At 35.9% G+C, this 17,365-nt stretch overlaps 1 protein-coding gene across 2 annotated transcripts in view; it reads left to right on the top strand.

Annotated features, from left to right (window-relative positions):
- The window catches only part of rbpjb (recombination signal binding protein for immunoglobulin kappa J region b), a 50,309-nt gene extending 33,913 nt beyond the window's left edge, over positions 1-16,396 (top strand). For both annotated transcript variants that reach the window (XM_065289040.1, XM_065289038.2), the window contains exons 3-11: positions 297-392; positions 3,756-3,921; positions 4,035-4,209; positions 5,862-5,999; positions 7,215-7,327; positions 7,528-7,668; positions 7,763-7,918; positions 8,000-8,103; positions 10,417-16,396. In XM_065289040.1, coding sequence (XP_065145112.1) covers positions 297-392; positions 3,756-3,921; positions 4,035-4,209; positions 5,862-5,999; positions 7,215-7,327; positions 7,528-7,668; positions 7,763-7,918; positions 8,000-8,103; positions 10,417-10,750 — 1,423 coding nt within the window. In that variant the 3' untranslated portion in view covers positions 10,751-16,396. The remainder of the gene's footprint in view (positions 1-296; positions 393-3,755; positions 3,922-4,034; positions 4,210-5,861; positions 6,000-7,214; positions 7,328-7,527; positions 7,669-7,762; positions 7,919-7,999; positions 8,104-10,416) is intronic.
- Positions 16,397-17,365: the final 969 nt, after the last annotated feature.

Below are 17,365 nucleotides of genomic sequence, written 5' to 3'. Positions count from 1 at the left end.
CAAACTTGGGCCTGTGTTTCTAGTCGAGCTCTGGAGATTTTGGTTTTGAAGTACATGCAGGCCTTCAGCAGGCTTTCTCTTTTAAAAAGGCACACGCACAAACATGCTTTCACCACATCCTTCTATTAAAAGTGGCTTTATATTTCTGAAACATGAAGATTTGTTTAAAAACAATGAAAAGCACTTAGGATGAAACACAATTGCATGCATAACAATGCTTATAATGTTACAATTATATAAAAATACTTCTGAATGATCTGGATGTATGTTTCATTTCTTTTATTTTGTGATTTCAGAGAAGCCATGAGGAATTACTTGAAGGAACGAGGAGACCAAACTGTGCTCATCCTCCACGCTAAAGTTGCACAGAAATCATACGGGAATGAGAAAAGGTAAATTCCAGTTAAAATTGGGAAATGTGATTATTTGTGACCCTGGACCACAAAACCAGTCTTCAGTCGCACGCAGAAAATACATCACTTTATTGGCTATGATAAAGGTTATTATTATAGTCAGTAATTGAAACAGGGCCCCTGTTTTCTGTTACATGCTCATCCACTTTGTCTAGCGGCCCATCTCCACAGGAGAAAACAAGGTTTTAAAGAGTAATGTGGAAGAGAGAAAGAGGTAAAAAAACAAGAAAGATAGAAGGAATACTTTATAAAGATAAGACGCCGTATACAGACGGGAAAGGAAAAAAATGATTAAGGAGGAGAGTTGATATGAGTCAGGGAGGTACAGGAGAGAAGGTCAGAGGAATAAGAGACAGGATGATAACTGCAGAGAAACAGCGTCTGGGGAACTGATGTCGCGGTTACAGCTCAGTCAGATGCGTTTGGATAAGAGATGATGCTTTTGCTCGCGAACACATCCGAAATCTGGCAGCACGTCAAGAGCAACACAATGCCAAATGAGAGCCAGAGAGAAAAGCAAAGCGATCCCTTTGTGAAATGATATACATGTGTTCTGTGATCAGAAATGTTTTATGGCTGGGGAAGTGTATCATTTAGTTTAAATTGAAAATGTATGTGAAGCAATTGAGGTTTTAAATGAGTTCCGCTCCTTTAAGTGCACTTGTGTCCTCGGTGACTTTTAAAATGATACTCGAGCCCTGCATCATATTGAGCAGAGGCGTGCTGTTATCTTTCTAATCTTTGTGATAACACAAGTTAAAGTCTCATAGACATAGTACAACAATACCCAAGCATACTGACCATCAGAAAGACCCTAGCAAAAACATGTGGACCATTATGTTAAGATGCCAGGGAGTTTTGCATTGGCATGCGCCACCTAGATTTCATTCAAAATATGTAATATTTGTAAAAATTAACCTAAATAATGTTTTTAAACCGCAAAAAAATACTTAGTATTTTTGTCTTGTTTTAAGTACAAATACCTAAAATTAAATCTAGACGCATTTTTTATGACCAAAATAACCTAAGAAAATAAGTCTAGTTTTTAGACAAAAAAAAATATCAAATTTAAGTGAATTAATACATAAAACAAGCAAAAACAAATCTGCCCATATGGTAAAAAAAATCTTGAACTTTTTTCTTAAATGCTTAATTCAAGGAAAAAAATTTCTTACCCCATTTGCATTTTGTTTGCTTGTTTTAAGCACAAATTCACTAAAATTTTAAATTTTTTGTTTACAAACTACACTCATTTTCTTTGCTCATCAAAAATATATCTTGGTTTAAGAATTTTTTGATATTTGTACTAAAAACAAGATCAAAATACTAAGTAAGAAAGTCATTTTTGCAGTGTAGCTTTATGTAGTAAAGTTTTGGTTTTACGTGGTGAGTAATCTTTACAGTGACATCATCAATGACACCTAAATCAAACCAGCACATTTTCATTGTTGTCGTGTCAAAGACAAATAGATACGGATCAACCCACCAGTCCTAGTGGTCCTAACCAAGAAACGAGTCTTTCGCTATTAGGATGTGAAAGCAGACATCCGACCACACGAGCAGCAAGTTCAGAGACAAAACTTTGTTCCATTTGCTCTTCAAAGACGCCAATGCGGAAAATGCCAAAGAAAACCAAACATTAAAACCGTGTCATACAACCTCGTGATTGGGTGAAAGGCAACTGGGCCTGCTTACCGATGTCTATAGCTTGTTTCAATCTGACTGGACTTTGCGTGTGGGTTGGCTTGGATGTGGAGCTTCTGTTTTTCCCCTGCCATTGCACCAGATAACACATTTCTTTGTTTCTTGAATATTACCTAGTTTTGAGTATTCCCCCACCTCATGTCTAGACAAGCAGCTCTCCCAGATGTGCTGTGAAAGATAAAGTCAGCCGCAGAGATTTCAACTTGAATGTCAAAATGCAGATTTCGTGCTTCTGCATTCACGGTAGGACTGATTGATATCTGTTCGCTTTAAAGTCATTCTTGCGATCTAGGCCACAATACATGCGCGTCGCGCAAACAACGACGTGGCCCGAGACCACGGGGGGACTCGGGATGTGGTAAAGTACCAAGGGTGTCTGTAGTGTATCGTGATCGGTGGTTTCTGAGGTGTACGTCTTGCACCGTGTTTTGTTTTGTGATGACTTTATCTTCATGTGGGTTTCTTGACTTAAATGAGTAGTTCAAGTGAATATGTAAATTGTCTCATAATGAAATCAAGCTCATTGGACTTATGAATTCACCATGCTTTTCTGTACAGTACTGTATGTTGCCATGGATACAGGATTTATTGATCGCTAAATGTGATCAAAATATATTCTCTCACAAAATGTATTGTTTTTACTTCAAAAGGCATATATTAATCTACTAAAAAAATTTAATTAATTACATTTATTGACCGATGTGCAGTAGCCTATGTGCTTTTTAAAGGCAAGCTGGCTCCAATACAAGATAACATGACAGGATTTTTACTCTTTGTTTTTGTTATACTGAATAAAGGAAGTCATATACATCTGGGATGGCATGGCGTGAGTAAATTATGTGAGAATTTTCATTTGGATGCAATGTAATTTGAAAGTGTGAGCTTGTATCAACCCATGTTGTGCTGCCACCTAGTGCTGATGTGAGGTAATAAACATGAGTCTAGGGATGTCTGTATGTACATTGTAATAACTTAAACAATATATCTGATTGGTGGTACTAGGTGAGGCTAGTTTACTGTTTGTATAGCACACCCAAATAGCATTGCGTTAGTGATGGGTTCGATCCCCAGGGAACACATACAAAAAAATGTATAAATTGAGTGCACTGAGGCTTTAAATAAAAGCATCTGACAAAGCCATATAAAGCATATTTTTAAAAATAAGGCTTACAGGTCCATTTTAAATGAATTATAGTGTGGTATAGGAAAGTGTAAATGTCTTATTTTGTTTATAAATCAGTTTGACCAATAAGCCTTGAAAATTTGTAATGCACAGTCTTTGTTCTCCATACATCTTAAGCCAGGAGTGGGGAACCCTGGGTCCTGGAGGGCCACTGTCCTGCACAGTTTAGTTCCAACCCTAACCAAACACATCTGAATTTCATTTTCAAGTAATCCTAAAGACTTGAATTAGATTTTCAGGTGTGTTTAATTAGGGTTGGAACTAAACTCTGCATGACAGTGGCCCTCCAGGACCAGGATTCCCCACCCCTGTCTTAAGCCAACCATCAAATACTAAATTTCAATGATTACTTTGTTTTGTTGAGGTGTTTTAACTCTGTTGGTACTTTCTGTATAACTTTAAAAAGTTAAAAACACGTGCCAGCTTTTACATTCACACCTTTTGTTTTTGTGTAGGTTTTTCTGTCCTCCCCCATGTGTGTATCTGATGGGCTGTGGATGGAAGAAGAAGAGAGAGCAGATGGAGAGGGATGGGTGCTCGGAGCAGGAGTCTCAGCCATGTGCCTTCATCGGCATTGGCAACAGCGACCAGGAGATGCAACAGCTTAACTTAGAGGGGAAGGTAACATGCATACACTTTTACACAGATGTTGTAGAATTGTAGTTAATTTAGGTGAGATGGCATTACCTCGTTTTAATGAATGGATAAATGTGATTTTTTTTTTCTTTCTGCAGAACTATTGCACAGCCAAAACATTGTACATCTCAGACTCAGACAAACGCAAGCACTTCATGCTGTCGGTGAAGATGTTCTACGGGAACAGCGCAGACATCGGTGTCTTCCTGAGCAAGAGGATCAAGGTCATCTCCAAACCGTCCAAAAAAAAGCAGTCCCTCAAGAACGCCGACCGTAAGTGTCCACCATTTTTAGCACATTGAGATTAAGAAGCACTTGATCAATCTGCACTGTTTTGAACATTAGGATCATGGCACAGTTGTTTACTTTAAATGTGCATAACACCCGAATAATAGAAAGCTGTACCTCTCACTTGAGCATCAAGGCGCTCAACATGTCTAAAACCTGTGTATTAAATGGTTGTCACAGTCTGCTTTTATTTATTTCAGTGGAAGAATTTTCAAGAATCTTTACTCCTCAGATAAAAGTCTTTTTAAGATATTAAAGGAAAAACCTATTAAAAAAATTAAAGCAATATTCCAACTTTTATAAAAATCCTAATAATTTACGCACCCCATTTCATCCAAGATGTTTAAGGCTTTCCTTGTTCAATCGAGAAAAAAATAAATTTTTTACGTTTTTAAAATTTTTCTCCATATAATGGACCTTAAAGTTTCAATGCAGTTTAAAATTGCAGTAACATATGTGAAACAAACGCTTGCGAAACCTTTTAAACAATAAACTGACACAAAAAACATTAATTAGTATCATTCCACATACAACAAATTGTTGGATTGCCCCTCTTTTTCCACACTTGGAAACACTGGAGCTGTAGTTTCACATGCGTGACCTTTCGACGTGATTCTGTAACACGTTAAGGTCATGCTGGCGCATCACATGGCTAGTGCAAGATGAGAAGTAAAATTTTAAAGTGAATTGAAACTGTAAACTAGTGTGGTCCACTATACGGAGAAAAATCCTAAAATGTTTTCCTCAAAAAACTTAATTTCTTCTCGACTGAACAAAGAAAGACAAACATTTTGGATGACATGGGGATGATTAAATTGTTAGATTTTTTTAATGAAAGTGGAAGATTCCTTTAAAGGCTGTGTCATATATCCTTAATAATATGAATATTAATCCTTAATAATAATAATATTTTACTGTCAGTTTGGTCATGGAAGCACAATACAGCACCAATTACAAAGACACTTGGTGAAACCTTCAGATTTGCCTTAATAAACCTTCATAAAAAAATTTTTTTATTGATTTTCTTATTATTATGTATCTAATTGTTTTCTTGCCTAAAAGTATTTGATTATCACAGGAGTTTACACAGCCCATAGTTCTTTAACCAAGTATCTCAAATCTCACCCACTACTCACCTGCCACAAGGTGGTGCTGTAAGAAGCACGATTACATGTTTGATAGTCATTTTGAACAGTATGGGGTGGTTTCCCGGACAGGGATTAGCTTAAAACAGGACTATGTCTTAGTTTAATTAGAAAATATAACTAGTTTTAACAAACATGCTTTACTAAAAACATTACTTGTGTGCATTTTGAGGCAAAACAAATGGTACTGATGTTTTTAAAGATACGTCAGTGCAAGTTTTTTTCAGTTTGGACAGCTCTTTTTTTAGTCTATGACTAGTCTAATCCCTGTCCGGGAAAATGCTCCTATGAGTTAGTATTAAAATGCTTTTTCCCTCTGAATCCTTCAATAAATTAAAACAAAATGTATGTAGTTTAAAAATGTTGTATTTATCTAAATGCATTTATTTATACTGTTGAAAAAATTGACTCGTGCACTTACCTTGATTTATACTGCAATGTTATGTGTTTGTGAGTAGGGTTGACAGGCTCGTGTCTCTCTTTTTTTTGCAGTCTGTATAGCATCAGGAACGAAGGTGGCGTTATTTAACCGTCTTCGCTCTCAGACTGTCAGTACGCGTTACCTACACGTAGAGGGAGGAAACTTTCATGCCAGCTCACAGCAATGGGGAGCGTTTTATATCCACCTTTGTAAGTCTTAAGAACACACACATACACATCAAAGTGCTTTTGATTGTTTAATGGTTAAGGTTAACTGTGCTGGTAACATGCAAACCTGGCATGAATATGAGATATCCAATGGTCTCTTTTGTTTTCTCACAATAGTGTTTCCTTAAGCTTAACTTAATAGTAACTACCCTTGTACACTGTAAAAAAAATACTTTGCTGCCTTAAATTTTTTTGTTGAATCAACTTGGATTTACAAGTCATTTCAACTTACTATTATTTATCTTGACTAGAGATGAGTTGTTATAACTTATAAAATGAAGTTGACTGTTCTCAACTATATTTTATAAGTTGTGACAACTCATCTCTGTTGACATGACTTGTAAATCTGAGTTGATTTAACAAAAAATTTTAAGGCAGCAAAGTATTTTTTACAGTGTAATGATTTTATATACTTAACACTACTATACAAAAATGTAAGGTCACTTGAATGAAATATATATTAGGATCTTTTAAAACTTTTGATCTGAGTTTGGGGGGAAAAATTCACAGTTGTTGCCATCTTAACTCTTTCCCCGCCAGCGTTTTATAAAAAAGTTGCAAGCCAGCACCAGCCTTTTTCATGATTTTCAAAAAAGTTTAATGACTTCCAATAAATGTCCTTCTTTAAATATTTAAACCTATAATATATTATATGAAAGAACAGAGCCTCTGCTTTCAAACAAACAAACAAACAAACAAAAACCTTTTTTAGCAAAAAGCTAAGATAATTAGCTAAGATAATTGCGTTTTTGTGAAGGACTTTTGATAGAGATCAGATTCAGAGCGATCATCAATACATACACGGACATACAGCTGTTTGCCCTAGGGCGATACATCCAGGAAGTATCCTGGTGGATAATAGCGGTATTGCAGATTGCCGGAAAAACTCATCATTAGAGTTAACTTGTCAATAGCGGGGAAAGAGTTAATGTTGTCCAATAATACTCATGATTTATTTCATTACAAAACAAAAGTATTGATTGTTGCATGTCTTAATTATAAAAAGCCAAAAGAGCTCAGCGTTTACTATTTTTCAGAAAGATGGGAAAAATAAGAATAAACTGTAGTGTATATACTTAGTAGTTTTAGTTTACTTTTGTGTAAAAAAAAAGGGGTATCTTGACTCTTAAATTGGCACAGAAATAAACACAGTATATGACCATTTGTACATGATATTTTTGTCTGGTTTTGTTACAGTGGATGATGAGGAGTCTGAAGGCGAGGAGTTCACGGTCCGAGACGGCTACATTCACTACGGCCAGACTGTCAAACTTGTGTGCTCTGTGACAGGAATGGCTCTGCCAAGACTGGTAAGACCACGCCATTGTGTTTTTCCCATCTATTTACATGATCTGAAAGTAGCATCTATGATCATCCTCACCTTAATGAATTCATCAGAGACCTATAATGAATCACTGCTATGTGGAGAGCTGATTGGATATGTGAAGACAACCCACTTCCAGATGTTTCAATAATATTGTTGTTAACCTTACTACCCTTCCTTTTCTAGATCATCCGTAAGGTGGATAAGCAGACGGCCTTACTGGACGCAGATGATCCGGTCTCTCAGCTGCATAAGTGTGCCTTTTACCTGAAGGATACAGAGAGGATGTACCTGTGCCTTTCTCAAGAGAGGATCATCCAATTTCAAGTGAGCCACAATTACTTTTTTGATGTTTAGGAATGTAAAACTTATTATACTGAAATAATATATTTGGTTTGGTTTGGTGTGTGCGCTCCTGTAGGCCACTCCATGTCCAAAAGAACCAAATAAGGAGATGATAAATGACGGTGCCTCCTGGACAATCATCAGCACTGATAAAGCCGAATACACCTTCTATGAGGGCATGGGCCCTGTACACACCCCTGTCACACCTGTGCCTGTGGTCGAGAGCTTACAGGTAACACACTGATAAACACAGTACTCTAGACACATGTCGCTTGTCTTTTATCATGTCTAAACCTTTTTTGTGTTTGAGTAGTTAAATGGTGGAGGAGATGTAGCCATGCTGGAGCTGACGGGACAGAACTTTACTTCAAACCTACGAGTGTGGTTTGGTGACGTAGAGGCTGAGACCATGTACAGGTATGGGTATTATTTGGATTCACACATCTGTGTAGGATTTGAGACAGATGTCCAGGAACAGGAATACTGAGAATTTGTAGTTATATTGACTTGAGTCAAATTGGCTTGAATGAAATAAATATGTTGCAGAGCATTAAATCCTTGTTTTCAGGTAATGTTTAGTTTGAACTGATCCTTTAAGATGGTGTATTGCCTGGAGAAAGTGAAGATTGTGATTTGTTTCACAAAGTTTGACTAAATGTAGAGACCTGTCCTCCATTCCTTTTGAAAATTAACCATGCTTTTGCTGCCCTAGATGAAAACACTTTACTTGAAGGGGTGTTCATAAGACTGACATGACAATTTCATAATCATGACATGACCATGAAGGAGATTTTATGCACATTTATGACAACTGTTATTAAGTGTAATCTGTTTAATTATGTAATTTTTAATGCAAAGGTGACATTGTTTGAGATGTCTTTGTTATGACAACTTGACATTAACCAATACATAATAATTTGTCATAAATCATGACAAAGCAGAATAATTATCAAACTTAAGAAACTACCTAGCTTTATGGGTTAACATTAAATTAAACTGTCATTTAAATGTCATTAAGTGTTGATACTGTCAAATAATGTTAAATACCTTTACAAAATGCAGACAGACACGTCAAAATATTATACTTAACTTTTATGTATGTGCACAATACATAAAAAACTGACAACTAACAAAACTTGTTCTTCCTCACACAGAGGTTTCTAAAATGTTCTGACATAGAAGAAAAAACTAACAAAATATTTAATTCATTTAATAAATGATATGGACCCAACACTGCATGGCTTAACCCATTATTGTAATGTTTTCATTTAATTTTAGGTGAATCGATCTCCAAATGCAATTAAATATAATTGTATCAATTTGAATTATTATTATTATATTATTGGATGATTTTATTTTATTTATTAAACACATTGAGGAAAATTAAAAAAAAACATTATGAACTGAAGAATAATATTATTCATGATGCTGTTATAAAACTATTTAACAGAGTATTAACACTTAATAACATTTTAATGACAAATTCAATTTGTATCACTGGTAAAAAGTTGTCAGTGTTGTCTTTCTTGGTAATGTCAAGTTGTCGTGACAAGTTATAATGTATTGGTTAATGTCAAGTTGTCATAACAAAGACATATGAAACAATTTCATCTTGCATTAAAAATGCACTTAATGACAGTTAAGGGATAAAACAAGCATAAAATCTCCTTCATGTTTATGACACTTCATGTCATGTCATGATTATGAAGGTGTCATGTCAGTCTTTTGAATACCCCTTCAAGTAAAGTTAAGTGTTACCCTATAGTTAAATCATGGTTACCACGAATTAATCATGGTCTTGCAACAACACAACAACACTGCAAAAAATTATTTTCAAGAAAAAATGTCTTAGTATTTTTGTCTTGTTTTCAATAAAAATATCTAAATATTCTTAAATTAAAATGCTTTTTCTTGATGAGCAAAACAACCCAAGAAATTAAGTCTAGTTTTTAGACCAAAAATATCAAATTTAAGTGATTTTGTCCATAAAACAAGCAAACAAATCTGCCAATGAATTTAGTGTTTAAGAAAAATTGTCAAGATTTTTTTGCTTACCCCATTGGCAGATTTTGTTGCTTGTTTTATGCACAAAATCACTTAAATTTGATATTTTTGGTCTAAAAACTAGACTTTTTTTTCTTGGGTCATTTTGCTCATCAAGAAAAGCATTTTAATTTAAGAATCTTTCTGAAAACCAGACAATTTTTTTTTTCTTTAAAATCATTTTTTGCACTGAAAACCTATGGTCATACCATGATTACCATGGTTTTGGCAATGGTAATAAATACCCCTAAAACAATGAATAGTACTAGTTTTCGTATGCGATCTTTTAATGTTACACAGTTTTTCTTTATGTACGTACAGTGTAATTAAACAAGGAAACATTTTGCTATCAATACTTATTTTTATCATTTAAGTATGTAAATGGCCAAATACTCAAGTGTAACTTCTCTGTACGCCTCTGGATCTTTATAAACACACATTTAAAACCTCTTGACCCTGTTAAGTGCAGCTGTAAATGACATGTTAAGATCTGAGAGCCTGTAAGTTCGTTGAAGTGCCTCTATCTAATAAAATCTGATAGGAACAAGACCCCACATGTACTGTATAATACATTAAAGCTTTATGTAGCTGTAAAAGGCAAATATGTCGTTTTAAAAGCAGTGTCAGTTAAATATATTACAGGCAATGAGACTGACTGAGTTAATAATAGACGATTTTCCTCTGTAGGTGTGGAGAAAGCATTCTGTGCGTCGTTCCGGACATCTCGGCGTTCCGCGAAGGCTGGAGATGGGTTCGGCAGCCGGTACAGGTTCCTGTAACGTTGGTCCGACATGACGGTATCATCTATTCCACATCCCTTACGTTCACCTACACCCCCGAACCCGGGCCACGGCCACATTGCGGCGCGGCTGGCGCGATCTTTCGAACGGGCAATGCCGGCTTACTTTCCACGACCGGTAACAGCACGGGAGGGAACGGAGAAACGGCTTACGGGGCCAACAGCACGACTAATGCCGTCACAGCGTCATCCTCTAATGCAGCCGCGGCCGTGGTGTTATAACACACGTAGGACCGCGCACAAACTCACGATGTATGAAAAAAAACTTTGTTAAAGTGCTGCATATAAAATCCCTTGACCGAGAGGATTAAAAATCAAGGATTTCTGAGAAGTATGAAACCTGTGGCGAGGAAATTTGAGCTCTCTTGTGGTTTTCGAGGAGCTTGTCTAGCGCTAGCAATAAACAATGCTTGAGAGAAATCTTCATGTTGGCAACATCATCGGGTGTTGAAGATGTGGAGATGAGACCGCAACAGCGATACGTCAGCCATGTACAGAATGCGTCAACTGAAAACTGTCTTTCTTTCAGTCCGAGTGCGTTGGGTGAGACGTATCATGGGCGGTCTTAACTCAAATTGTGTGAAATTGTGAGAACGACAGTTTTTATGGACCAATGATATTGTATAAGCTTTAGTAAAGGTACATTTTTTGATCCCCATACCTTTTTATATCAAACATTATAGTACACTTTTGTTACCAAATTGGTTCTGTTCCTCCTCTGAGATTTCACCGTTCAGTTTCTTTTTCTGTTGTCTCGTCCGTTGTCGTCTGGCTTCTGTATATAGCCACTTCCAAACATCTGTTTGCTTTTTTGATACTTTGTTTTATAGTACATCGCATTTCTTTTCTACTCAATTTAGTTGTTGTAATTTCACATTTGGGAAAAACTCAGAGGGCCTATTTTTGAACCATGCGTTTTTATGAAGTCTTTTAAAAAGAGAAGAGCTTTAAGCAATGCCTCTGCCTTGCCTGCATTACAATATGCGCCACGCTTCCTTTAAGCATTTCATTGACACACGTTCAGATCTCACAAAAAACTTTCTCATTTGGGAATATAAACCAGAAAACACAACATACAATATAGAGACCTATTATAGGTTTTGATGCAATGTGTCTTTTTACGAAACCGTAGCCATAGTGTAGTACATCTGTATGCTTTCGAGCACACGTTAGGTTATCACATATCAATAATTGGAAATTTTGCTGCCGTTGGATGTCGCTTACTTCAACAGTTTTCCGTTTATCCATGTTTTGTGATGTGTCTGATGAATCCATTTGATCTTCCTAAACTTCCATTTGCATTTTCTAAAATGATAAATTGTCTCAAAAAATGAATAATTTAAAGACGTGCTCAACCATTAGATGTGGCCTTACTGTAAACAACGGTTCCTGGTTCATTTCAGCCCTTAAAAAGAGTTGACAAACATGACCTGAGAAACCAAGCCTTGCATTTTGAACATTTTACATGCGATTTTTGATATTTAAACTATGTTCCCTGAACTTTAATGTTTCATTTTGATTCAAACGTGTGATAGAAATGATGAACATACCCAAAGATATTATATTGCATTGTTGTCTTGGTTTTTAATAATTGAAAAATATGCCGAGCCTCTCGTACACCAAAAGCAGGAAGCTTTACTCCGTTGGTCATTTAATTTGTTTATTGTGGCCTTGGTGTGTCTCACCAACTAGTAGACTAGTATTAATGACAAAAAATAACTAGCTGTAATTAACTCATAAACCAGCACTAATAGTGTTTTGTGACTTTCTTTTGTACAGTAATTTAACTTTTGAATTTATAAAAAAAACAAAAATGGAAAAAAATAAGCAAACCCACTTTCGTTTTTTTTTCTGTGTGTGTGTGTTGTCTGTCTCTTAACCCAGTTATGTCTTTGATGTTCCTCGTCAGTTTGTTTAGTTGAACAGGTGTTTTTCGTCCGATGTTGTCTTAACCTTGTATGTTAATGTCCTGATAGTACATGGACATCGTGGGACTATAAACATGAAAGTCAATGGCCTTTAAGTGTGTGTGTCTCTTTCAAAGATGTAATATTTGAATACAGCAATACTGTATAGGTCACTTTGTGTGTGTTGGTCTGTGGAAAAGCCACTGATTTTCACCAGCCTGATCCACAGTGTATGTGGTCATGAAGACCAGCTTGCTCGACTGGAGTCATATTCTCTCTGTTTTACACTTATCCATGCTAATTTAATCAGACATCTTCCGTGGTCTTCCTCGTTTGGAAAATCTATAGTGTAGTGTACGTAGGAAACTCGTCAAAAAAGGCAATACTCCAGCATTGTAAAATAAAATGTAGTATATTTCGGGAAAAACTGTAACTTGAATGTCACTGCAAAAAAAAAGTTCACTTGTTGCCTCCACTAAATTTTACTTTTGAATATCATCCTGCTAAAAATGTCTTCAGTCTATCCAAGGCTGCAAATCTCTTCCATGAGGTTTTTTGAGGTTCTGAAATAATGAAGATACCTTGAAAACTTTTGCACTTGGTTTACCGTAATTATTTGTGCAACAGACCATAGCCATCTTCCATTTCACTTTATGCTTGCAATTCAGTTTCAGACAAACATACACATTTATTTGGGGAAAGATGGAAGTGAAACTGTGCAAAAATTGTGTTTTTTGTTACACTTTAAAAATGCTGGGCTATTTCCAACTCAACGAGGTTCAACCCATTGTTGTGTTAAATATAAAAAATCGGGTTTCATTTAACCTAAAGGCTAGCTTTGCATTGTAAAAAGTAAAAGTTGGAATATACAAAATATATATATATATTGGATCAAAATATATTAAAATATTCAATGGGTTACCTCAAAGTATATTTTATATTTAAGTATTTTAGGTTAAACTGAAGTAAATTTTTTAATTTTTTCACCTTATATTTTTACTTGAGTACACTTTTTTTAAGTTAATTATTTTATGTTTTACAGTGTGTCTCCTTCTGAAAATAGCCCAGCATTTTTTAGTGTTTTTTATTCGTCACCTGCACTCTTAGAAATGCTGAGTTATTTTCCACTCAAATTTTAGCTTTGACCCAACAATGGATTGAAACAACCCAGCAAGGGTTAAATTACAAACCAACAGATGGGCTCGCCACTTTTTGAGCCTACGCTGGGTTAAAAATAACCTAGCATGTTTTAAAGTGTGTGTTGAACACAATACCCACAGAAGGCATCATAATTGGTACCGTACAATTTGGTACTGTATTGTTTGATTTGATTGATTTTACCAACAGTGGCGGCCGGTGACTTCTTTTTCGAGGGCGCACGATGTGAAGCTCGTCACAACATGTATTTAGCCCATCATGTGTGTGGTTCATCATTTCAAAATATGTGTCCGGCGCATCATGTGAACTATATGCATCATGCGTCTTGTTAAAATAAGTGCCTCGTGCACACGCGTCTAAAGGGTTTATGATAAAAGTAATGCTTGTGTTTGCCAGATACTCGCTTAATCTCATGTGTATTCAGAGCTTAGTGTTAACTTAGGGGCTGTTTACACTTGGTATTAAGATGTGTTTTCATCGATCGGATCACAAGTGGACGAGAGAGACACATTTCGTTTACACCTGGTATTTAAATCCATCTCTTTTGTCCACTTTCGACCGCTTCTGTCCTGAATACTGTGAGGGGGTGGTCCGTGAGACGGTGGGCGAGTCTCTTTGCTGTCATTCAAACGCGAGCGGGAGTAATTATGAGTTTATATGGGCAAACTAATATTATGTCGGAGTCCGGTGCTTGTTTAGCAAGTATACATGCTGCACAGTGTTTTGTATCTGTATATGTTGGAGCTTTCTCTGAATTTTCAGCGCAATTGATGAAATAGGATCGCGCAACTTTCACGCTTTCAAAGCGAAACTACGGAGAACATCCGCAGTACTTTTACGAATGAAAGGCTAAAAATAGCGCTGTTCACCGTATGTTCACACCAGAAGTCAAAAAAAGACGTAAAACTTGTGTTTAATACCTCAGATTAGATAAATGGGCGGAGAGAAGGCGGTCACGTGTGGCTGTTCGAACACATTTCAACCACATTTGCGTTCCGCAACTCCAAAGCGATCCGATCAAAAGTGGTTTCGACTACCTCTGGATGTGGTTGAAAGTGGTCGAAAGTGGACGCGTTCAAAACGTTTTGAACACCGTTTACACCTGGCATTAACGTCGTCCACTTGTGATCCCATTGACGAAAACGCATGTTAATGCCAAGTGTAAACAGCCTCTTAGTGTCTTGCGAGTATTTTGTGAACGTGAGCGTCTCTTTTATCATAAACTGTTTCGACGCCTGTGCAGCAGGCACTTATTTTGACAAGATGCACGGTTCATTCATATGACGCACCGAACACATTTTTTTAAATGACGAGCAACACACATGACACTCCGAACACATATCTTAAATTCGCGACACTGGGAAGAGAAGTCACCAACCAACAAAATGAAAAAATCAAGTGCGTTAAGTCAGTCGGCCTTTAAATGAGACCGCATTGTTGAAACATTTCCTACTCAAGCAAAAGTAAGCATTTCGTCTCATATGACCGTTAATCCAGTTTGATATTATCAATGTTTTTGTTGGCATACTGCAATCCATCATCATTTAGACATTAATATGAACATTTGTGAATTGTTTCATCACAGTCTCTGTCCACTGTTGTGTTTACATTGTGGATTTGCTAAGCTCTCCCCCTTCACTTACTGTAATGTTACTGTGGTAAAGTGCATTATGTTGCTCTCTGAAAGAAATCAATTGACAATCTTACTGTTTTTTTACAGTTTGTTTTTGTTTATAAGGTGTTGAGCTTTAGAAGGATTTGTTATGCCATATATATGAAACTGTATTTATTGGATGACGCGTAACAAAATGCACACATTTGCATTACTTCTCATTTTAGTCAATTATAAATCATCTAAAGATGTTAAACACAGGTCATGTTTGATTCATGTGGGGTCTTGTGCCAAGCCTTAAAACACATTTAATTGCAAAATTCACTGAACAATAATCCCTTTTATATTTCCAAGTGTGTGACAATTGTTTTTTTTAGAGTCAGCTTGTGTCAATACTGTATATCTGTTGGTTTTTATATTTCTGTTTAACTTTGCTCTGATCTTCCAAAAGCATACTTTTTTTCAAGAGCTCTGATCAATGTAGGTTATTATTATCTTGTCTTCTGATATGCCAAATGTCTTACATTTTCATGCACTGCTTATCAAACACCGCGTGAGAGGCAGCTTTTCATCAATGATCATAGAAGAATAGAGGATGGAAAAATAAATGTTAGCAAACCGTAAAAATACACACTGGTTACCGCAAGACTTTCGTTTGCTGCCACAGTTGATCATTTTTTCATATTTCTGTACAGTTTAAGTTTTTAAATCGGTCATAATGTTGTAGCATAATGTCCATAAACATAATCTGTTAATCAAAAATCTGTGGTACAGAGTTGTTATCCGTATAGGACAAGGTTTAGAAAGGTTTCACCTGTTTCTCTTTACTCATATTGCACTTATAGAAAAAAGTACATAGATTTGTTGCTTACAGAATGAAACGTTTCATTTTTCATGTAAAGATTGATCCTGATGTTTGATGCTGGGCTTTATGTGTACAGTTCATCCCCCACCACTTCCTTTCGGCCTGTTTTTGTTTCCTTTACGCTCTCTCTCTTCATCTTTCTTGGTCTGTTGATCTAGTTCAGAGGTATCAGTACGGTAGCAGTCTCACTCATTTACGGGCGGCTGATGTTAGTTTGCCCTAATGTGACATTTTTGTAAACATTGGTTTCATTTGTTTTTTTGTACATATCGCACCTGCTCAGTTCCATGTCATTAAATAAAACTGCAATATTGGCATAACATCCAGTATAAGTGAGGTTTTGTTCTCTTACATTTCGGATGCATTTATATTTTTTGTGACACTGCCTGTGAAATCCAGGCTCATAATCTATGTAGATTAGGAGAATCAAAGTTTGATTCCAATCTTTGCATGGCCTTACTCAGTAAAAAGATATCAAGGTTGTATTTTTACAAAATGTTCTTTATATGTTAAATGATTTTATGTAGGAAAAATTAAATCACAAAAAAATGTCTTAGCTGGGTTTTCACAGACAGGGGTCACATATGAAAAGGACATATTAAGCATCATTTCCTTTAAATGCACTGCATAAGAAATACATAAGTCTCCTAGTACACTGTAAAAAATTCTATGTATTACTTAAAAAAGTCATTTCAACTTACTATTTTTTAACTTTATTTTTAATCATTTGTAACAACTCATCACTATTCAAAAATGTTGAAATGAATTTTAATTTTAAATTGATTAAACTTTTTAAAAAAAATTGTGCAACAACAAATTTTTACAGTGTAGAATCCATTTAATCTCCTGAGACCAGCACCTAGTTTTTAACCATTTAATTACTTCCACTTTATGCTACTGGTATAAATCATATAGAAGTGTTTAGGTGAGGATAGTTTAAAAAATGTACACTTTTTTTAAATGTACGCGATAAATGCCATTTTTAAAAAAATAGTTACGGCCAAAATCAGTATTGTATCAGGTCCGTATTAAAAAGTCAGTTCTTCGTTTTATGCAAAATCTGATATTCGCCGTGTTATTCTGTTATCTGTCATCTTTTCTCCCTTTTTTCCAAACCGCGACAAACTCGAGTCGTCCTCCTCTGCAGAATGCAATAAATCCGCTCAACAAATCACAGCGCACCATTCCGCACATTGTAAACAATAACGGCAGTGCTTTGAATACACACACAACCCTAATTGTACTTCCAGATCAACAAACAAACAGAAACAAAACAGTATTTTTGATTGCATTGA

Source organism: Paramisgurnus dabryanus, chromosome 2 (assembly GCF_030506205.2).
Source record: "Paramisgurnus dabryanus chromosome 2, PD_genome_1.1, whole genome shotgun sequence".
In the NCBI taxonomy this organism is placed as follows: Eukaryota; Metazoa; Chordata; class Actinopteri; order Cypriniformes; family Cobitidae; genus Paramisgurnus; species Paramisgurnus dabryanus.
This window is presented reverse-complemented; position numbering and strand designations above follow the sequence as displayed.